Below are 24,235 nucleotides of genomic sequence, written 5' to 3'. Positions count from 1 at the left end.
TTAAATTTGGATATACAGCCTAAGATTTAAAAGTAAATAGACTATCTTAAATATTCAAACCAAATCAAAACATAGATACAGTTCCACAAAGCAGGTGACATAATTTAATGTTTTAAATAAGCCTTTGTGCAGAAAAATGGCCAAACATTTCCAAACACTGAATAATTTTCACATCTTACTGAGAGGAGTTCTGAGCAGTTTTCTCACCAGATGTTCCCAGCATACTCTCACTAAATGTTTCCCTTAACCAGGCCTGGCAGCACTGCCACCTGATACTACACTCTAGCAGATGGTTGTCACTTGACACCTCAGCTCCTCTCGTCACCTGCACGTCACTCACATCTGGGAACTCGGTGTAAAAAAGGCGGTGGACTCATAGATAGATAGATAGATAGATAGATAGATAGATAGATAGATAGATAGATAGATAGATAGATAGATATTACAGGAGGTAAAGGCAATCCCAAGATGACACAGGAATGAGTGGATGCTGGCAGACTGTTACAGATGCGCCATAAATACAGACTCCATCGTTACATAATTTTAGACTCACACATTCGCAATCACATCCCGGTCTTCGGGATGAGGGACTGCATGGATTAGGGATCTGTAATGCCTTGCTTGAAACGTGTGGTCCGAACGCCTCCGGGGTCCTTGAGTGAATTACAGATCAGCCTGTAATTCATGTGAGTTGTCATCGAGTGGGTGTGGAAGAGGATAATCACATCAGATGCAAGGACTCTGTTGGAAAGGGTTTAGAGCTGACGCACCGTGCGTCTGTGCCAGCGGTGATCTCCGTGTCATACTCTGATGATGGTGAATAACTACGCTTCTACGTCATCGCTGTCACGATGACGCAGAGTGTTGCACACCCTTTAGAAAAACGGTTCAGGGAGCCTCATTTTGCCCGAATGCCAACATGAGGGTTTTTTTTTAACTGCTTTGGGGTCTGCTGCCTTGGTTGCTAGCACAAAACACATTTCCACCCAATAAAGTCGAATATGTGTTATTTTACTCACACATACGTAACGACTCGCACCTGGTGAATTTCCGCTGTTTGTGCAGTGCGCACTTACAGCACAGGGAGGAGAGCCGAATAAAGACAGGTGTGAGGGGTGGGGCATGTTGTCTTCTGGGGACACCAGTCAAAACCCTACTCAGAGGTCAGTGATGCTTTACTGGTTTGTGTGAATAAACTTAGCACGGGTCCCGCGTGATGTTTGTTAATAATATTTGTTGAAAAAGTCTCTAAACGTTTAATGAGCGACGTTTTATGGCTTTTAGACCGCTTAAATTACCGTGCAGCTGGTTTCCTGAGGGTTGACTTACTTTTGTGTTTTTTTGTTTCAAACACTACCCTATAATATGTTGGTGTCTGTGAGATGTGTTCTGTGGAGTTGTGGCTCTGTGGCACCACCGCAGACCACTCCCATGACGAACCATCGCTTTCTGTGTGTTGTGTTCTCTGCACAGGCCTCGGTGCTCTGCGCGTAACAGCAACGCCGCTCCGCGGCCCCGATCAGGAAGTGAATTTGAAGAAAATAAGCGACTGTGGAGGTAGAATGACATAGGGAGCGGGAGGTGGAAGAGAAGCAAGCGGAAAAAGAAGCGACTAACAGAGGGAAGAATCGACCTGCTTTCTGGACCTGTATTGGGCTGTTATCCCGGGATATACTGCACACAAAAAATGCTTATAAAGGAATAGTAAGTAGGTGTGTGTGCAAGTGAGAGAGTGTTCGAAAAGATAACGTGTGCGCGTTTGCCTGTCTCCCCCGTCTCCTTTCGCACCGCTGACATTGTGGCCAGTCGCCCGACCGGGAAATTGCAATAGCGCGGCCAGGGTGATGTCGAAACCCCGCACCTGCTCGGTGTCCGTGATCATTTTTCATGCATGCAACACTCTCGCCACCCTGAAGTATTCGCGGAATAAACTGAGAGGGAAATTTAGCGGCAGCTGTAGTTGCATCAGCAGCCGGCGTGGCTGTGCCCTTCACATCCTGCATCACAAGCCATCAGCTGAAATCTGGAGGCTTTCACTGTGGTGGCGAACAGAGTAATTCCCTCCGCTGTAGTGCTAAAATGACGGATGCTCGAGAGGAGCTGAGGGACAAATGGCTGGCGTAAGCCGCGTCGTGCCAGCGTCCATCCCTGTTAGCCGCTGTGGCCATGTTATTGATGCGCGGTGAAGGTGAAACGACCGATGAAGCATTCCAGCATTTGCATCTAGAGGAATGGAGACAGTGAGATGGAGAATGACCCAGGGTGGATGGTTGATTAAGGAGCAGGAGCGGTGGGAGTGGGCAGGTAGAGGAGGTGGGCGCAAAGCTTGGGGGAGAAAAGGGCAAATGGCGAGGTTTTAATGCACCAGTTAGATGTTAGAGAATTTGGCTGCTGGGCCGAAAGGATGCAATGGCACACAGTGTGGTTTTGTGGCTTGAAATGGGGAAAAAAATTAAATTGACAAATTGTTTGAATGCGTTTTTGCGGGCCTCTGTGTAACTGACTGAGGCCTGCTCACTCTTAGCTGGTGGTTAAAATAAGGGCAAGGCCGATGAATGGCAGATGAACTGGGCTGATATTGTCCTTCAAATGGAGAAAATCCTGCACGTTTTAATCATCATTGTCACACAGACAGAATGTTGTTCCTTTATTTCTTTGCTGGTGTCAGTGTGCAGTGTGTATATTAGGTTTTTTGTTCCAGGAAGCTGATGTTCACCTGTTTAAAAAAAAGACACAAAAAAGAACGATGTGTGCTTCCTTTAGGTGTTCTGTGTTTTAGTAGTTTCAATGATATGCATCGCCTTTTAAATAAAAAACAAATCCAAATACATTTGGGCTTTTTTCACATTTTTTATTATAAGCATGTTTGCTGCAATTTTGTGGCAAGGTCAGACCTGAACTGTGTGGCAGAAATGTCTAAAAAAAAAAATTCTGATCAGAGTCTCTCTGTCACTGGTTATTGTCTTGATTTACCATCACATCCTCTACATTTAATCAATAAATGGCCCAGCACAAAAAGCACAGGATCAGAGTGATGGCATCCTAAAGATCTGAAGTGATTAGGGAGACTCTGGGCCTCAACAGCCAGCCTGGAAATTAATTAAATCAGTCACGATTAAATTCTAAATGTATTTACGCACTGTCAACACTCAAAGATGCTTGTACACGCACATCCACACACAGAGTTACGCACGCCAAGATACCATCATGAGGGTCAGGAGAAAAAGAACAGATCCATGTCCAGTTTCTGTAGACTCAGTGCTCCTCACCTGAACCACTGACCTACATCACTCATGATCCACTTTTCTTCAGCTTAAGCACTTTGGCAGGTGTACATGCATGTAGGACCTGCTTTAGATTTTAAAAACCTGATTTTTTTTTTTTTTTTTTTTAAATAAAAACCTGATTTGATCAAAGGAATAGAAGCAGGAAAAAGAGGAAGACGGAGGGAAAATAGATAAAGAGGAAAAGAAGAAAAGACGAGCAATGCAGGATGGGTGTTTGTTTTCTAAAGCAACAAAGTGACACCTGATCTTCCTGTCAAGACCATTAGACCAAGGAGACTTGCAGAGAGTAAGAGAAATATACACTCACCGGCCATTTTGTTAGGTACACATTGCTAGTACCAGGCTGGACTCCCTTTTTGCTGTTAGATCAAGGTGCCAGAAACTTTTCTCAGATATTTGGTCCAAATGGACAAGCTAGCATCTAGGGAAAATTGATACATTAGAGTACTGCAATACTCAATACAGGGACACCAAATATTTATATATTAATACGTTACAACAGTCACCGAATACAGAAACATAACATAACAAGCAAACTTGCATTAAACCCACTCAACCAAAAAACCATCCAACACTGGAAACTCCTAATTCAGAGCAAGCTAAAGGCTCAGTCACACAAGTAAATATAAGACAGTAATCTCTTTGTGTCTACGACAAAAATTAATGGCTGTTTGGTGATTGTATTGAATTTTTAAACATCTTGTGACCAATTGCAGCTTGTAATAACTAAATAGTTATCCAGGTGTGTAAAGTGTTGCACTCATGATCACTACTGATTGCAAAGAGATTGCAGAGGTTGCCTAATTGGAGGCAGCTTTTCCACAAACAGTCACGGTCTAATTTACAGTAGATTAACTGCAACCACTCTCAGAGAGATTGCTGAAGGTATGCAAATAGTTGCTTTCTAAATTATAAATGCAGACAGATTTCCAGCATGTTGCCATCAGTCTGAATGTCAGTGAGTATAACTTGAGGGGACTCGACTCAACTGGATATCAGCTGGTTGTATTCTGGTTATTGTTCTGTAGATGAAGGCTGCTGAGAGCAAAGAGAGTGAGTTAAATGTGAATTTTTAAATATAAATATCAACAGATATGTGACCTTCTATTATTTATCACACCTAATTGCTGTATTGACAGAATCAAATTGAATTTAGTTGCCAACTTGTCTCCATTCAATCTTTGACTGGTAGCAGACTGACTCCATCTTATGGTCGGTTTTAGTGACAGCGTTGATGTGCTTGACAGTCTCATTTTGCAGAAAAACATAACTGAAGAGAGATAAGCTTATCTTACTGGATAAAACAGATGTTGACAAGGTTTAACTTTGAGGACATAATTTGCATTTAAAAAGGTGATAAATCATGGCATATGTTATTGGGATACTCAGCGTATCGCAAAATATTAAAAATCACAGTTATATCTTGTTGCAAGTGAAGTATTATGACAATATTGTACTATGGGGTGTCTGGTGAGTCCAGCCTGTAATAGCATCATAGAGTTGCTGGAGATTTGTCAGATGGTCAGGCTGGCTGTGGTGTTTGAATAATGTTCAGATCGTATTCAAATGTGCTAATGAAACATCCCTCACAACATTACACCACTCGTTTGAAGCATTAGATGGATGGATCCATGCTATCATTTTGTTTACGCCAAATTCTGACCATCCCATCCAAATGTTGCAGCAGAAATTGAGATTCATTAGACCAGGCAACATTTTTACAAGCTTATATTGTCCAATTTTGATTAGCCTGTGTGAATTTTTCTTAATTTGAGCGGCTGTAGCCCTTTAATATTAGACATGAGAGACAAATAACAAATGGTTATTTGAGTTAGTGTTGCCTTCCCATCAGCTCAAAGCAGTCTGGCCATATTCCTTTGACCTCTGGCATTACTACCCCCCCCCCCCCCCCACAGAGAACTGCTGCTCACTGCATTTTCTCTTTTTTGGACTACTCTCTGTAAACCCCAGGAGATGGTAGTAGGGCAAATTCCCATTATATAGTACTTTCTGAAGTACTCGGACCAGCCCCTCTGACACTAACAACAACGCCACATTCTAACTTACTTCTTTACCTTTTAATTTGATCTTCAACAGATCGCCTTAAATGCGTCCACGTGCTTAAATGCATCGAGTAATCGCCCTGTGCCTGGGTGATGAGATATTTGCATTAACAAACAGCTGAAAAGGTGTATCTAACAAAATGGTCAGTGAGTGTAGAAGAAGCATTATGGCTACTACATTTTCTGTTTTTTACACCGACGGTTAAATTTTAATATTTGCCTTAGGCACGCAGATATTTCTTTCACCATTTAAAAAGAGATGAGCAGTAATAATTTTAATGCATCAGAAAAAAACAAAACAATGTAACTGCAACCCTTGTAAACAAAAACAGAACTTATATTGGTAAATTCAAATCTCAAATATTGTCATTTGACATTAGGGCCAGTCCCTGCCTTCTTTGCAGCATCTGGTCTACCGGTCAGTGTTTGGCTGGGACTCAGAGCCAGATTACACTCAGTGGCGAATGGGATGTAGGATTAAGTGAATTTGGGCATACCTCACACACTCGCAGAACAATCAACAAAGCTGCATACTGTACATGTGCATTCTGTGGTCTGGGATGCAGGAGGCGGTGCAGCATGTTTAAGCTGCTGCTTTATTGTGTGCAATGTAACAGAGCCCAGATGTTGTGTGTGTGTGTGCTTGCATGTTCGTGCAAAATGAATTTTTGCTAAGATGTTGAATTCTGAATGTGTGTGGGCATCTGTGTAACTGTTAGCGTTGATGGACTGTAAAGTTTTATTTTTCCATACACATCGATGTGCCAGAGTTCTCTAATTGTGACTTTATTCATTATTCTTCATTGTATGCGATCTTTTTTTTTTTTAAATCAATATAAAATCCAAGAATGGGGTTATTTAATCAAAACAACAGTGCAAAGTTACATGTTGATTAATAAATTAGCATAAAACTATGAACTCATTAATAGATTACTATAATAAAAATAGTAGATTTTTCAGTATAATATTTGTATGTATACAAATATTATTGTAGCTTGTATAATGCAACATGCTATCTCAGCACTCCTAGTTGGATGTCTTATCATTATTTTTTAATATGTCATTTTATCAATATGAGTGAAATGCAGATTTTGCAGGACAAGTTTGTTGGTGATGTGTGTATGTGGCCGTGTGTTGGGTTTCTGCATTTCCCCAGTGCTTGTTTTAAAACACAGTGATACAACAGAAAAAATTAGACACAGCAGTTATTGGAAAAGGCAAAACAAAAACAGCAGATGAACCAACAAATGCTGCTTGTATGAGAGAAATCTGATGTCTGTTTATGCAAGTGAATTTGACTGTTTTCGTTCACATAGCCCATATAAACATTCGGGGATTTATTTGTAACTAAGCAACAGCAAAAATATCATGCCTTCTTTTTTTAATGGTTCAGTGATACGAGGGTCACATTTAAATACATTAAATTTATACTAAATGGGACTTTTAATATTTTATTTTTTTCCAAATGTCTCATATCCATCCACACAAGGATAGATTTGTTAGATTTGTCATTTACTTCATCTTAAAGAATAACTTCTGAACAACTTGTGTTATACGATGAATTGAAGTTTAGCTGCTGTCACATACTTTGTATAGTTCAGTACTGCACATCCAGATAAAGACTATTATCCTTTGCTCACACGGCACAACAAAAAGGGTGTGTATTTGAGAAAAATTGGTATTCCAATAAATATTAAGCTGAATAGTTAAACATGGCTTCTCATGTTGTCAGCTTGACATTTTCACAGAGGAAGCTCATTTCCCGCCAAAGGCATAAGAAAACACCTTTCTGGGGATTTGTACTCAGACAAGTTCAGTGTGCTTTACAAGGGCAGTTAAAACTCAACATAGATATTCTGAGAAACTTGAATTGTTCCATTGTAGCATGAAAATAGCAAAAGATCTGACTTCACAATAGCAAAATTGTCCATTTCCTATGAAAAAACCCTATGAGGAAACCTGTGGTGACAGTGGGGAGGAAGAACTCACTTTTAAAAGAAAGAGCCCAAGTCTCCAACATGCCCCTGAGTCTGTCAGGGGCATGTTGGAGACTTAAACTTCAACTGTTACATCACAACCAAAAACATTTTGAGTTTTTAGCGCATTAAAAGAAGCAGTTTAAACAGAATCATCTGGATTTTTATGTCTTTTTTTGTTCATCATATTTGGTGTGAATGGAACTGTGCTGCATGTCTGCCCATTGTTCAATATACATTACAAGCACGAGTTCAGGAGTTTTAGTGTAACATTTTGAGTAATTTCACGTATTCTTCCCTCTTTTCCAGTCGAGTGATTCTTCCTATTTCCGTGGAAGAGGTAAGTGCTATCTCAGTATATTTCAATGTGTGTAAGTGTCTCTGTGTGTTAGCGAGATTTGCTCAAGGCTCAGCCTATGTTATCTGATTTTTTTTTTTTTTTTTTAGCTCTGTTTCCTCAGAAGCTGTATCAGTAAAGCTCCTCTCCTTTGGATTGTTTTGTGTGTTTACATTTTTGATGCCCACATGTTCTAACACATTTTTCATATATCCACACACATCCAGCCTGCATAGGAAGATCCAGCTTAAGAGAATCTCTTATCTTAGATAGACCATTGAATCCACACAGTATTTCACTGTCCTTACACTCTGTGTCTGCGTCCATCTGTCGTGTCTTGTCATCACTTCCATTGCAGTCTGCCTGTCTATTCAGGCCTGCATTGTAAATGAGTCACCTGAAACTGCTTCCATGACATCACGCTTACCCCCCACCTCCTTTTTCCTCTGCCTTTATATTTTTGGAAAATTAAAGCAGTCTAATCTACGTTTGCTAGACACCTATGACTAATACTGCGCATTTATTACAAAATATTTAAATACATTTAAATCACTTAATCTTACTGTAGCTTAAAGCATCGGTGTGAAGCACCAGTGCGTGCTCAGACGCTGCAGTGTGCTACATAAACGCCAGATCAGTCACAGGAATTCAAGAATTCAAATCGGAGACTTGACCAAATCATACTGTTTCATATTTTCGTTTAAAATCAAAACCACGAAGCAGTGGAGTGAGAAATAAGTAATGCTGATTTCCTCCGAAGGCGTTTTCAGATTTAAATGTTTCTTCTCTTAACTGTGTCTGTTTGTAGACATTATCTTATTATCTCCAATTATATCTCTTAATAATCAGGCAGATTTCCTCTAAAGCACAACAAGTGGACACTGTGTCACAAACAGATGCTGAGAAAAGTACTGAAAAGGAAATATTCGAGTTAAATGTGACAAACCTAATCCTAAAGACAGTTAACCAACTGAATCACATCCCTCGAGCATGTCTGTTTCCTTCTCTAAATTCAGACTCTCTGAAACAGCAGTCTTCAGTTATTTGCCATTTCACTGAGTGAAACAGTGTTTTTTTTTTCAGTGAGACTGTACTGACTGTCAGAGCCTGGTGGTGGTAAAACCTCCCTGAAGAGTTTTGCTGAAATTGAATTTCCTGTCTGCTAACTTCTTGCCAAGGGCCAGCGTTTAAGATAAAGCTTATCAGTACTTTATTTGCATGAAAAGTAGAAAGTTCTGGCGTAACTGGACAAAGACTGATCCCACAAGGCAAGGTCGAGTTATAATTGTCCAACGCTGTTACCCAGGAGGCTTTGCTGTTCCTGCATCCCGTTTTTTCAGGGGGTAGCTACAGTATCCATGCCTGTTCAGAGGGAACCGTCTCCAGTGTCCATTTGGCTTTCCAGTTTTTTTGGTTTGTTTGTTTTTTTCTCAGCAGATGTGTCTAGTCATTGAATAAACTCTAAGAAGCAATCATGGTCACACTCACTGCTTATTTAGAAAATGTAATAGTCTGCATATTTCAAGAAGGTCAATTAAACCTCTGTGGCTCATTTCATCTTTTTTTTTATTGCTGCTGCTGTTGCAGAGTAATCCTTTTTTTCCAGATGAACAAAACCAACTTTCTGAAATCTAAAACATCTGGCAGTCACAACCCATCACTATGTTTTTGCACTGAACAGAGTGATCTGTGGGTACCTAAAGATGAATCCACCCCCACATACTGGTCACACTCAGCAGAACTAGTGCTGCGAGATGAACCAAACTTATCTTTAAACATTTGGCTTCAATTCACCATCCCCATTAATTTCATAGCTCCTGCTCTAATTATACGAGGTATCTAAAATTACTACCTAAGTCATGACTTGCCTAAGGCCTCTCACTGGACTACCAACACCAAACTTCAGAGAAGGCTCATCTTTGAGCTACAAAATTGAGACAGACAAATCATTTGCTAAGGGAGAAAACTGAAAGTTGTTGACTACATAAAAATGTAATATAAAGTGCAATGTTTTAATGTTAAAAAGTCAATTTACTAAATTTACTATTTACTAGCTTTAGAGCCAGGCAGAGGCAGGAATTTTGCTGTTGATTTACTGTACACCAACATTCACTGCCTGAAAGTGAAGTGAGATCTTGTCTACCATGCTCACTTAAGGTTCATGGAGGGACAGGAGAGCATTAGATTACCACTTGAATCCATCGTGAGATGTTCTGTCAAGCTTAGTTATTTCTGTGCCCTATAAATGTATCTATATGTATACAAACGTGCCGCAGCAGGCGCAGCATATTTCTTCAGCCTAAGCATGAGTTTTTGTTGCGATTACCGAAGATTGTCAAATCCTCTTTGTTTCCTGCTTGCCAGGTTTTGCTGACCGCAAGAGAAACTTGCATTGTGTGCAAACACATAATCAGCGTTTTCATCATTTGATTTTAGTGAATGACACAGAAGTACAGGAAGTCACACCCGGCAACGTCTGAATACAAAGAATAACTTTTATATGTCTCCTGTTAAAAGGTCAGAATACATAATAAATCAACTTGTCCCATCGTTGCGATGTTGTAAGCGTGTCTGCGCTCTGGTCCAGCTTTGTGCAGAGGTTATATGTGGATTAGAGGTGATTAAGAAATGAAAGAGCCATTGTCCTGTGCTTAAACAATCACATGCATACTTGGGATCAGGGAGAGGGGGGTGAGATGAAGACAGAGGCGTGAGACTGAGAAGTCGTGAAAGAGAAAAACAGTCGGGTGCGACATAAAAGTAGACAGGATGAAAATAAAATGTGGAGAGCAAGCATAAGTATATGGGAGATTATGAGAATTCAGGAAGAAGGAGAGGAATATGGAGCAATCAAGGAAAAGAGCCAAAGAAAAAGATGAAATGCACATGAAAAAATATACCTGTGTTTCACTGCGAAAGCGCTCTCATCTGGGTAATAATACATTGTAACTTCAGCATGTGTTCTTTTAAGCTAGACTTGAGAGGAAGTAGCTTTTTATTTGTCCCTTTAAGCCATGTTTTTACATCAATCCAACTATTTTTATATATTTTTCTTTTTTCCAGTACCAGGTTGGCCAGCTGTACTCTGTGGCTGAGGCCAGTAAGAATGAGACGGGTGGAGGAGAAGGAGTGGAGGTGCTAAAAAATGAACCCTATGAGAAAGATGGAGAGAAGGGACAGTACACACACAAAATATACCATTTGCAGAGGTAAGTATTTGTACAACAGGTTTGCAGTGTCAAACGATGCAGAAGAAGAATCTTGCATCCGATTCATTCATTTTTCTATTTCATATATTTGTACGTCTATTATCCCGCTACTTCAAAGTCTTAATTATATTTACTTCAGCTTCATTATATAAAGCAGCAGTTAACAACAAGGACACCATCAAGAGCCCTAATAATCTGATGATCCGCTATGAGCAAACTCTTGGTGACAGTGGAGAGGAAAAATTCCCTTTTAGAAGGAAGAGCTGTCTGGCAGAACCAGACTTAGGGATCGATTGGAGGGGAAAGAGAGTACATAAAATAGTAACACAGCATAGCATGCAAACTGGCAAATAAACACTTGGGCAGTGGAGACATAATCAGTAAATTATAGCAACACTTAGCACTTCCCACCCCAGAGAATATTTCTCATGAATCCCAAGTGGGAGCTGGTTTCACAGGAGAGAAGCCTGATAGCTGAAGGCTCTGCTTCTTATTCTACCATAGTAAGCCTGTACTCTGACAGTGGGATGCTTTACTGGGATAATGTTTTACTATGAGGTCTTTAACATTTGGCATGCTCATTCAGAACTTAGTTTGTTTATCCTTTAGCAGCAAAGCAAAAAGAGAAAGACAAATTTGATCTCTCATTCCAGTCCATGTTAGCACTGTCACTGCAGTGTTTTGGATCAGCTGAAGGCTTTCCAAGAAGCTTTTAGGAAAACCTGATAGCAAGGTTAGGGTTCTGGACTGTTTGCTCACCTACAAAGATCTAAATATGCTGATAGCACACTGATGCATGTAAGTAAGCTACCAGAAGCAACCACATGTAGTTTTTGCCTATCGAGGTTTTAGTGCTTTTGTTGCTTTAGATCTTTATAGTGGGCATTCATATGTATTATAGCTATTTATGTTTATATTGCAAAGCTAAATCTAAAGTTTAATATAAAGGCCTTGGTCAGGTAAAGGAAGGTTTTGCTGTGATGCTTAAGACCTCCAATATGAGAACTTATAATGAAGTTAAATAACTGAAATAAAAATGCTTTAAAATTAACTAGGCTTGTTTTCTCTTCACTCCTCTGGCCTGCAGTAAAGTGCCATCATTCGTCAGAATGTTGGCTCCAGCTTCAGCTCTCAATATCCACGAGAAAGCCTGGAACGCGTACCCATACTGTCGCACAGGTACGACATACATACACGCAGAGACACTTTATACCAGCACACAAAATGCTTAATCTCTGTGCAAACACGTGTGCTTTTGGTAATATTCATCACATAAAATACAGATTTGATTTGTGACATTTATCAGAATCACGTGTTTTTTTAGCTCAGGGATGCCTCGCTCAGTGGATTTTATTTGTGAAAGAAATATACCTTTTCTTTTGTTTAATAGGGGTTTAAGATAACTGATTTAAATAATGGCGCACACTCTTGCTAACTGTGTGTCTCTGGGTCTTTGTCACCTTGAAAGAGTAGCTGAATAATTTACTGTATGCCCAGAGAGAAGAGCCGTGCAATCACTCGAGCCTTTCAGGCTGAGATCACACACAGCCTGCCAGTTGCCAGACAGCCATCTGTCACACAAACACACAGAACAGGCAAAGGCACAACCTGTACCTACACACACACACTGACAACTGGTGTTTAACAATTCCTCGTGACATCTGTACATTGTCCAATACTGTTAATGCGCATTGGTAGTGTTTCGTGGTGTTTTCAAATGTTCCTCAACTCAACTATTCTTGTGTTTCTCTCTGTCTGCTCCTGCGCTGTCTGCCATCGGGCTCTGCAGTCATCACTGTAAGTATGCGTGTTTACTTTGGAAATCGTGTGCGTTGACACAAAAGACACCTCAAACCTTGATGCTGAGAGAGAGAGAGCGAGTTAACCTGAAAGTTGAGAAAGACGTGATCTATTTCAGTGGCGAAGCAGCAGGCGTAGTCAGACACCATTACTTTGTGTGTGCTTCATGTGTTACTCAAGCTATGGGGACCTAAATCTGTTCACACAATATGGAGATGTGTTTTTCTATTGGGGCGGGGGGCTCCCTATTACAGAAATCATTAAAAACTTTGATGAGGACATTTTTGTTAAGGTTAAGTTTAGAAATGTTTAATTATGATTAAGGTGATTAGGGTTACAGTAAGTTAATGTAATGTCCTCTTAAGTCCTGGATACACAGCTGTATGCGCTGGTGTGTGTGTGTGTATGAGAACAGGAGTTAGGTGATATTTTAAGATCCTTTGCTTACTCTTCCTGTTTCACTCAATTTTACTTGTGTTTTCTCTGCAGAATGAGTATATGAAAGATAACTTCTTGATCAAGATTGAGACATGGCACAAACCTGACATGGGACACCTTGAAAATGTAATTATTAATGGCAGTAATGACCTTTGGTGCTACATGCAGCAAGTTGAATGTCCATATTTTGAGTGGAAACAATGCAGATGGCACAAATGTGGTTGGGTTTTTTTTACAAAATGTTTAATTTATCGATGGTGAGGTTTATAGTCTATTTTCCTCTCCTTGTGGTTGTGTTTTCTGTTGTTTAGTGGTTTCCTAATCAAAATCTGCTTCATAATTCTTATTTGAAATCCAAATTGCATCCCCCTTTTGTAGGTGCTCATATTTACTGGGACAGTGCTACTATACATGCATAAATGTAAATGTTATGTTATTAAAAAGCTATTTTATTGCCTGGAGAAACTTGCCTTCAGACACAGTATCTAGTTTTGTTCTCTCTGTCTCTGTTTCAGGTACACGGTTTGGATGCCGAAACCTGGAAGAAAGTGGATGTAGTCTATATTGATATTGCAGACAGAAGCCAAGTGGAACCAAAGGTGAAAACATCACCTTAAAATCAATGAGACCATCACAGCATCTAGCTTTCATACTTACGTGTCACCTTATACATGTTGTTTATTGTTGGGGGGCTTTTGCCATTTTTCTTCAGGACTACAAGCCTGAAGAAGATCCTTGCAAGTTCAAGTCAGTGAAGACAGGACGAGGACCTCTAGGACCAGACTGGAAGGTGCAGCTTTTTTGTTGTAAACATCTCAGTAGGCAGAGGCACATTTTTCAACCACTTTAATGTTAATCACTGATGTGCAAAATACAAAATATATTTGCACTGATACTTGTTGCTTAGCAACTATGATGTTTAGCCAGTGATGCCTGATCTGTGCAGAACAAAATTTGGTCATAATGCAGCAATATAATGTAGCCATAGCTGCTTCTAAGGACACTAGGGTCCTGTCTTTTATCAGTTTTTCCTGAGTGGTTTTATTCAGTTGAATGGTTTTAGAAGCCAGCCCTTATTTGCAGTTAGTATATATTATAGTGGATCTTTTAATCAATACTTTTAGTTTTAGAGCCTTTTTATTATTGTCAAAAGGTGTTGGAGAAAATCAGGAGAAGTGATGACCTCTGGATTTCTAAAACATTATTTATAGCCCTCAGTGTATCTTTATTGATTAAATATTAGTTGAATAGAGGCAAAGGTCCAGACATACAGATGTGTTATGCCTGAGGAACATTTGGTAACGTAAAAAAAAATGTGTTTATGTACTTGCAGAAGGAACTGCCTAACAAGAAAGACTGCCCACACATGTGTGCCTACAAGCTGGTCACTGTCAAATTCAAGTGGTGGGGCCTGCAAAATAAAGTGGAGAATTTCATTCAAAAGGTTTGTTGAGAGGTTTTTTGTTTTATTTGCTTTTTACCTTATTATCATTTTGACACAACCAGGAAGCTACATGTCATGGCCTGCTACTGAGGAGGGTTTATTGATAAAAAAGTCATTTATATTGTTTATCCTGCGGGACATATCCTTTTTTTCCTTCCTTGACAATATCTGTTAATGGCTGTTGCACCACGGTGTGTTATCCTTTGCACACATACAGTAAATCCTGACCGCTTGAGGTAGTAATGGAAAAAGGCACCACTCACTATCATGTCTTGACGCATGCTCATTCATCCAGGTAAATAAATACCAAAAGACTGATTCTGTTCACCTTGATGAAGCATTTTTAGTGGGAAGAATGGTACTCTGTGAATTGTACTTATGGCCATTGATCCATGGTCATTGATCAGTGGAATTTGATCAGTGGTTGTTGATCAATGGTCATTACAATTTGCTTATTAATGATCAAGAAACTGACCTCACAGCCCATTGTTCCTTCAGTGGTGCTGGTTTCAGTCGTTATGCAAATGTACTGTTTATAAGATCAGGGAAACCTGCAGTCAGCTTGAATGAGTGATGAAATGTTTCTCCCAATGAAAACTCTACATCCAGATGAACAGAATCAACCTTTTGGGACTAACTATCATGTTCCACATGTATGCTGCCAGCCTCTCCGCGATAAACGGGGTAAAAGATTGGAAACAGGATGAAATTACACATCTCTTACGTTAAGAAATCCAGCTCCTTTAACTAATCCATAACTTTTCTCTTTATTGTTTCTGTTGTCTCACAGCAAGAGAAGCGTTTGTTCACTAATTTTCACCGCCAGCTGTTCTGCTGGATTGACAAATGGATTGAACTGAACATGGAAGACATACGTCGCATGGAGGAGCAGACATGTAGGGAGCTGGATGAGGTAAGCCAGGCAAGATTAAATTGAACTTGATACAGTGTATCTTTTAATGTTTTCTACCACATACCAACAGTTCGCTTTCCCCTATCACCTCCTGCAATTCTTCTGTGGGGATACAGAAGCGTTCTTAGGGCAGCTGTGAGACATGGTCGATCTGGCGTGTTCTGGGTCTGCTGCACAGTTTTCTTCTAATTGGGAAAAGACCTTGACTGTCTCTTTTCGATGTAGAGTTCCTCTACATGTAGTCTCTCTTAGTCTCTCTCATAGGATGATCACAGAAACCCCTTAAAGCAAGGTAGTTTATGCTGCTTGTGTATTATTCTTTTGACCAGGATCAACCAGTAGATATGTAGCTTTGCATCTGTCATCAAAACAACAGACCTGTACAGCACTCAGCTGTTGTACTGGTGCTGTACCAGATTTGCCTGTTATTCTGTCTCACTCATGAACAAGCCCAAGAGGTACTTGAAGCCCTCCACTTAAGATGACACCTTAATCCCAATCTAGAACAGGAAACCCAGTCTTTTCAGGCTGAAAACCATGACCTCAGTCTTAAAAGTGCTTATTCCCTGCTATTTAACACTTAGTACAGACCAGGTCAAGGCCATGCCACAGTTTGATGAAGCCAACACCATGTAAACACCTTGTTATAAGTAAGGCTATGATTGTAGTCCTTTGCAGACACACACACAGACAGCTGTGGAGCAGACAGACATACTTTATTATACTACTTCTGTCTGTTTGGAAGATGCAGTTCTTTCATATGCAGCAGCTCAACTTCTACGTATTTCACACACATATTTCGTTGCCTTGAAATGTTGTGATTACTAGACACTAAAGCAAACAATTAAAAATTTATTGTGTGATTTTTCTCTTTTGTCAGATGAGAGTGAAGGACCCTGTGAAAGGGATGGTCGCTCTAGAGGACTGAGGCTGTATTGGACCGTGAATGCTGCTGCTCATCAGGTGAAATTATTTTTGTCCTTTGTGTGATTGTAAATTTGTGCCATGACGTGTTAATTGGAATACTGGATTTTTTTCCCCAGTCTAGCTGCTCATTGTAATTTCCCAAATCCAAGGTGATGTGTTCAAATTGTTTGCGTTGTTTGACCAGAAACCTCAGTGTTTTTTTTCTTCCGTAGTTAAGAAATTAATCAATTAGCAAAACCTTTGTCTTGTTTTAAGCTAAACCTTAGTGTCCAAGAGCCCTTTAAATGATCTCAGATATCAGTTACAGTGTATAAGTAACAAGAAATTGCAGCCAGTGAATGAAGTTATATGGTTATTAGGGGTCACAAATGTTGGATTATTGAATCTAAAACAGCAGAATGTGACCTTAATAAGTCGCCAATTAACACATTTAACAGGCTTTTTTGTTGCTAAATTCTTCACTGTGATTATCGGCTAGTTCACATGCATGTTGTTGCTGGAAATGAGGTTCACAAGAGCAGGCAGGCTTGAAATCTGAGTACATTTGAGAAAAGCATCCAACTAAATTTACATATATATTTAGTTACATGCTAACTAAATAGTATGCTTTTAGCATGCCACTAACTGCATGCAATTTAATTAGCATGCAATAAACAATAAAGCAGAGGTGTGGACTCGAGTCACATGACTTGGACTCGAGTCAGACTCGAGTCATTACTTTTATGACTTTAGACTTGACTTGAAAAAATGTTCTAAGACTTGTGACTTGACTTGGACTTTTACACCAATGACCTGGGACTTGAATTGGACTTGAACCGGTTTACTTGAAAAGGCTTGATATTTCACCCCAAATCTAAAATTTAACATGTATATTATGTAGAAAGTGTGCGCCATTAATTCAGTTCATTCATTCATTTATTCAAACCACACTCCGTACGTATGTGTGCGTGAGCTGTAGCACAGCCAATCAAATTAACCAGATTTTTTTTAAGAAAGAAAAAAAAAACGCTCAAAAATGCTACAAGGAGTTATTTTTTTCAGGTACATAAATTATGAAGTAGTCAACAAAAAACCGAAATGCAATATGCAAAACATGCAAGAAGAGAATCACAGAATCACAGACAGAGATGGAACAACTTCCAACTTTGTCCGACAGTTGAAGTTGCATAAAAAACGGTAGGTGGTGCTTCTCTTTTGCTACGATGAGATAGCTGACTTCATCTAACTTTGTGATGTCAAATAACTTTAATGTGTATGATATTTTTGTCATGCTATTTTAAAGCCGGTCCTACAAGCGCATCCAAGAATAACATGCAGTTTATCTCAGAATTGTCGTTGAAAATTATTCTTGGAGCTAAGTTTAATTGAGCTGCATTTTATAGAGGTGCAATTTCACAATTTGTGTATATTTTCTAAGTTCACTATTTCGTCATGTGTTGAGAAAAACACAGATTTAAAAATCACATGGTCTAATATTTACATTTAGCATATAACTGCAACATGCTTTTTTTTTTCTTTTTTTTTTTTTAAAGACTCGAAAGGACTTGAAATTCAAAGTTTCAGACTTGTGACTTTACTCGGACTTTTACACCAGTGACTTGAGACTCGACTCTGACTTGCCTGACATTACTTGAGACTTGACTTGTGACTTGAGGATAAAGACTTGAGACTTACTTGAGACTTGCAAGACAATGACTTGGTCCGACCTCTGCAATAAAGGAAATTAATTGTTTATTAGGCAATTAAAAAAAGCAGACAATGTAAGTGATGACTGTCTTTCTGTCTTCTCTTTTAGATCAGAATATCCAGACACCAGCGGATTCACATCCTCCTTTTGTCTCAACTGACGCAACATCCGACCGGCCGGTCCAAAACCCACCTCTTGCAGTCCAATTTGGTTTCAGGGACCTGGACCCAGTAAACTTCCAGTTTTCAGCTGATGTTCTCCGTCCTTCCCTCCTCTCACACTCATCTGTACTTTTGGTTTATTTTTTTGATCTAGTGTCCCCATGTTAATTGCTCTGAGGCCTCCAGTAGCAAAATTATAGATCTTGTCAGTCAGTCCTCTCTTTCTGTCTAAATTGTTCTAAACTACAGAGAATAGTGTCATTTATCTCTGCAATTTAGGATTTATTTCTATTTAGGATATCCCAGTAGTGTATATATAAAGTATATCGGAGAGTTGAATAATTGTACTGAAGTACATATATATGTGTATATACATATATATATATATATATATATATATATTAAAAAAAACAAGATTTTTAAAATGATTCAGTACATTTTGTGAGTGGATGTTTATGTTTTTTCCAGATCAAGCCAAGCTGTATGCTCAGTGCTGTGTTGCTTGTTTGATCCTTTAATTTCTTCTTTTTTTGTCATTGTATCTCCTTTTCTCCATTTGTGTCATGCAGTGTTTCCCTTTCTTATTGAAATCGATTTGCAAATCTACAAATCCCAGCTGCAAGGTTGGGATTGTGCTAAGAGTTTTGTGTTATCTCTGCTATAAATCTGACCTAACAGATACGATTTTTGCCCCCGTAAATATGTTGACAAGTTCATTAGCTTTTCTGCTGCTTTGTGAATGTGTGTTTGCATATATATATATATATATATATGTGTGTGTGTGTGTGTGTGGTTGTGGCAGGGCTTAGTGGTGTGTGTCTTTGTAACATTGCTAGGTCACCAAGTTTTTCAGCTGTATTTTTCATGCCTCTTTCAGCAGATCCTCCCCAGTTTCATTTGGCTGTTCGGGGTGCTCGAAATTGCCGTAATTGAAGATTGTGTCTGAATACAAGTATAGAGTAATGCATATAAATAGAAATACAGAGAGAGCAATAGCTGAGAGGGGTGCTGGTAAAATGTGTCACCCTGCAAAATAAAAAATATAGAGCAGACAACTGGAACAGTCATAAACAAGTGTAGGCCTGTGTCTTTTTTTATTCTTCTGTTGGTGACCTGTGCTGTCATTCTGCATCAGGTCTTGCCTTGTCATCCGTTGTGTCATCTTCAGTGGATAAATGGTGTTATCCAGCAATAGCAATAACTATCATGACACGCTGGTCTCTCCTTGGTCATTGCAGTTTTAGTAAACTGGAGCGCCTCAACTCAAGAGGGCTCAAGTTGCTTACTCATCATTAAATTCCATGTTTATTGTCTTTGCATGGGTTGATTTCTCTTGTGGGATCTAAAGGTTGTTATTTAAATTTGTGTTTTGTTTTGGAGGGGATTTTTCTGGGTGTATGCATGAGTGTGAATGTGTCATGCAGGGTAGTGAGTGTCTTTGTAGAAAGTTGATCCTAGTTACAAACAAGGAACAAATTAAGCTACAGCGGGCACTGTTTTGTTTTTCTTCTTGCTGGTGTTTGTTTGGCCTCCTTTGCCTTCCTTCCGTCCCGTCATCTACTTCACATCCTGCACATGTTTTAACAGTATGGAAAGCTTAAAGAGAAAGCAACAGGTAACGAGACAAGAAAATGATTATGGACATTTTGCACTAACAAGCTAATATTAGTTCATGTAAAATAATTTAGAAACTTTAAAATAACAGATAAATAAAGCCTATTTTTTCTAGTTTATGCACAATCATTACTAAAGTACAATAATGCATACTTACCGAATTTTGTAGTATAAATATCAATTTCAGTATTGGGTTTTTCATTTGCAATTAATAAATAAAAACGGTATCGATCAAGTACTGTCATCAGTCAAAATGACGTCTGTCCCAAGCATTGCAAGAATTATTTCTTCCATTGACTCTTTAATTAGGATAAGTTATTTGCAGAAATTCTTAAAAATGCAAAGGTTTTCTGGAAGACTTCCAGAAGTTACTCTCATGTTAAGCTACATTAATCTAAAGGACTATTACGCTGAATCTGGTTGGATTCAGGTTTTCAGTTTACAGGGAAACGTGGAGCTGAATTGGCTCAGCCCTAACCCTAATTAACAAGAAAGGTAAAGCAAATGATTGACAGACATTTGAGCATTGTCTTTGAGCCTAATCTAATGTGCACACACATTACTGATGAATTATTAAAAGGGACTGTTCTGAGGATCATTATCAACCTTGTGAACTATAAATTTTAAAAGGATAATGTTTGATCTTTTTATGTTTGCATATGCCAGATTACTTGAATAAGGCCATCGTGGCAAACATTTTTCTGTTGCCTCCTCTTTGACTCCAAAACACTGGCCCTGGATATTCAATCCCTGCACCTCTGTGTCCATCAAGTGTCTCACTCAGTGTCTGTGATGGGGCTACCAACTGATTCATGGAGGTTTGTGGATGTACTGTATGTACTGACTTTGTAAATAGTAAATAAATTATTGTAGATGAACACATATATATAGATCAGACTGTCCTGCCAAAGCCTACAGCACACCTCTTAACACTTGATCCTCTTAATTAATCGCTATCTACTCAGCATTACACACCCCACGCTGGCCACAGAATCAGAAAATGTTGAGTTCTAGTTGCTGAATTTAGTAGTGATAAGACATTTTGAGGAATATTGTCAACTGTAGTCATAAAAAGGCATTCTTACATATTGTTATAGATGTTTAGGCTGCTCAAGTGAAGCAGCACTTCACATTTGGAGGAAAAAATAAGAAAAGAGCCTGTTTACTATTTCCTGTCTTTCATTATTCCCTCACAGGTACCACGTCTCATTGGCAGGACAGTGTATAAATATATATTTTTGTTCTGAATGTTGTACCTCTGTTGTCAGTCTCTGAACTACACTGACTTCTCTCTGCAAAGGAACGGCAGCTTGGGTCACTTCATTGATCCACATAATTAGCTGATGGCGTCGGCCCTTCGTGACGCCGGGGCACGAGTTAGACTTTGCCCTCCTGTGGTTAGCAGTGGGGGAATCGAGGGGAAATTATTCTACATTTCGGAGCAGCTTCAACTGGGTGCTGGAGTGTTGGAGCTTAAAGCTACACATGAGAAATATGTGGTTGTTTGAGAACAGATACTGATGTTTTTAAGAGTCTGAACCTACAAACTTGTGAGAGAACGTGGTTTAACAGAGACAATCTCATAGTTATCTGTTGTTAGATTCCTCGATTTATAATCAGAGTATGAAACCAAATGATTCCATAATAATCCCAAACTGTTTTTAAATCGTTAAATCTCTTTCTCTCTCTTACTTTCTCTCTCTCTCTCTCACTCCTGTTAACTCGTCTCCTGTTTTTCTTTCTTTTATTGTGAATTTGTGCCTTTTTGTCATTTTATCTTCTAATAACACTACTGTACATTGGAGACATAAAGAACTAAATAAAAAGAAACAAAGCAACTGTACATAAGTTTGATGTGAATGCTTTTTTTTTTTTAATTATTTTAATGGATGTCATCGGTGTGAGATTATTTAAACATGGGAGACAATGTATGTTTCCTAAATGCAAGGGAAAAGTGACAGACAGACAGTCAAAAAACGGTTCAAATATAAGCTAAAAAATGAACATTGACTTGCCTTAGCAAAATAAATCAAAACAGTTGTTGAAATCATCAAATGTTAATTAAAGCTACAAAGTATAACTTTTGAATATTATTCTTTGGTGCCCCTGGTGGACCTATAAAACACACAGACAGCAGACACGACACACATGCAGACACAAACACTGTAGGCAGGGTAGAATTAATCAGGCTTTTTGTGGCAAAGATTACTTTAAATCCTGATTATGAGGCAGAGGATGGGCTGGGGCTGAGAGCTGCTACATATTTTGTTAGATGGTGATGAGACTACATGGTGTATGGGTGTTTGAGAGGGAATATTTGAATTTACTAATGAACCACTGAGGATATTTTAGCTTATCAGTAAAAAGAAAACTGAGCTTACTAGTTGAAATATGAATGAAAAATTTATTTTGGTTCTTGAATCTAATGATCAGAAAGTATTAATCAAGTTTTAAGTTGTGATTTTGTTTGTTTTAATCTTTGTGTCTGTTCTGTTGATAACCTTTCTTCTTTCTTCCTATAGATGGCTTATTTATATCATGCACAAGCATCCTGCAAGACCACAAAAATAACAGAATGAATCCCCGTAATTAAAGCATTACGCAGTCAATAAAATCCTTATACAGTAGCATTTTAATGTGTAATGCAGAGCACCTTTCACATTCCATACTGTTAAGAAAATGAAGGATTGTTTCATACAAAGCAGGCTTTAGTGAAGCAAATGCCATGTCAATAAACAGACATGTCTATTCATAAACACTTTCTCACTGGGTTGTTAACCAACCTGGGATAATAGCTTGATCCGATGTTACGCTTAAGTCCAGCGTGGGCTGTGTGTGGGAATTTGCACCCAGGAGGGGAGCAGCTGAGAACAAAGTGAGGAAACCAAAAACAGTATCAAACAGTCAAACCAGCCTCACCACAGGAAAATAGATTCCCTTTGGACATCTCTGTCATCTGTGCACACAGGGTCTACTGCTTTTCCGGATACCACAAGACAGACACACAGACAAAGGTAATGGTTTAGTTAGACAGAGGGATGCTTTTGTTCTCATAAGGCAAAACGATCTCAGTAACTTGTTTGCGTGGGGTTTTTTGTTTTTTGGGTTTTTGTTACAGCACACTAGCAGTTGGCAAGTATGAATACGGCACAACAATCTGTTTCTCTTGCAATCACTGGTCAATTAAAAATACCGAAGTTAGGACTTCGTTACTTTTTCAAGGAGGGGCTTATAATAAGGGTAAAGAAAACAGAAGTTAATAACATTATTATAAAGAACAAAAAACTTGTCAGTGAAAAACAACTAACTTAATTGATGCATAATTAAAATTAAATAATATCGATAACAAAAGTTGACACTAGAATAGAAGACTAAATAAAATAATTTCTGCCTTTTAAATTGTATTTTTTTTCTTCTTTGATAAAAATTTGCATATTGTCATAGCCTCGATTATTATATTGTGACAAGTTGTTATTGTGGTTAATATCTACACTGATATACGATGAAATTGACCTCACTAGCTAATTTGGCTAATGTTCTAAACAGTTAGCTAGGTAAGAAATTACATATTTTGCTGTGAATCTAAATTAAGAGCACAACAAAAATAAAAGAGATAAAATGTAAAGACACTGGACTTACATATGTTATGTGGGTAGTTATATTGCCAGTTTAACAGTAGACTAATATCTATATCTATATGAACTACCATCAACTACTTTGCTAAAAGAGTGTTAGCCATAACAAATATGTTAGCGTGCAGCTTGTTGTGCACATTGTTGCCCCCAAGTGGCCAAATGAAATTCAGTTGAATTTAATTTTAATGTGTCCAATCACAGCCATCAGCAAGGGTTGGTGGTGAGGAAGAAACCCAGAAAAACAAATAATCTAAGCTATCATAACAAAGCCACAGTTATTAGACAATTTTGACACAAACAGGACAAGGTGTTGCTGTTACAGTCTAGTCACAAGTCCAGGACATTGTTGTTGTTTTCTTTACTTACTTTAAAACTAGTTCAAAGGCCAGAGCAGCCAACGGCAACAAATATGCATTGCACCCACTATTCATAATTAGCTTTAAAAGGTCAAATAATTTACAGCATTTTTGATAAAGTTTTATATAAAATGACCAAAAATGACTCTCAAGTCTTCCTGTGTTTACATGTGATATTCAGGGCACTGTCACTTTAACACGGCTGAGGCTAACCATGATTAGACGTGATTAAAAAGCAATTTGAGAAATGACTCCGGGGCATCCCTGTCAGGTTTGGCTTTGTCTGTTTAGTTATTTTTGCCCGGCTCTGGTCTATGCTCCCAGCAAACTGAATGTAGTAAGGATAAAGTGCCTGGCATTTCTATTTGCTTACATTTTGCCCAAGCCT

General features: G+C 38.8%; 1 protein-coding gene across 1 annotated transcript; it reads left to right on the top strand.

Annotated features, from left to right (window-relative positions):
* Positions 1–1,448: 1,448 nt before the first annotated feature.
* Positions 1,449–20,995, top strand: pitpnab (phosphatidylinositol transfer protein, alpha b). The gene is made up of 12 exons (XM_040033144.1): positions 1,449–1,704; positions 7,636–7,666; positions 10,727–10,872; positions 11,960–12,051; positions 12,662–12,669; positions 13,162–13,236; positions 13,626–13,709; positions 13,823–13,900; positions 14,444–14,554; positions 15,345–15,467; positions 16,348–16,430; positions 18,190–20,995. Exons 1-11 carry the CDS (start codon positions 1,688–1,690, stop codon positions 16,393–16,395), a joined length of 813 nt encoding a protein of 270 aa, XP_039889078.1. The 5' UTR covers positions 1,449–1,687; the 3' UTR covers positions 16,396–16,430; positions 18,190–20,995.
* Positions 20,996–24,235: the final 3,240 nt, after the last annotated feature.

Source organism: Simochromis diagramma, unplaced genomic scaffold (genome assembly GCF_900408965.1).
Source record: "Simochromis diagramma unplaced genomic scaffold, fSimDia1.1 OVJJ01000216.1, whole genome shotgun sequence".
NCBI classification, from domain to species: Eukaryota; Metazoa; Chordata; class Actinopteri; order Cichliformes; family Cichlidae; genus Simochromis; species Simochromis diagramma.
This window is presented reverse-complemented; position numbering and strand designations above follow the sequence as displayed.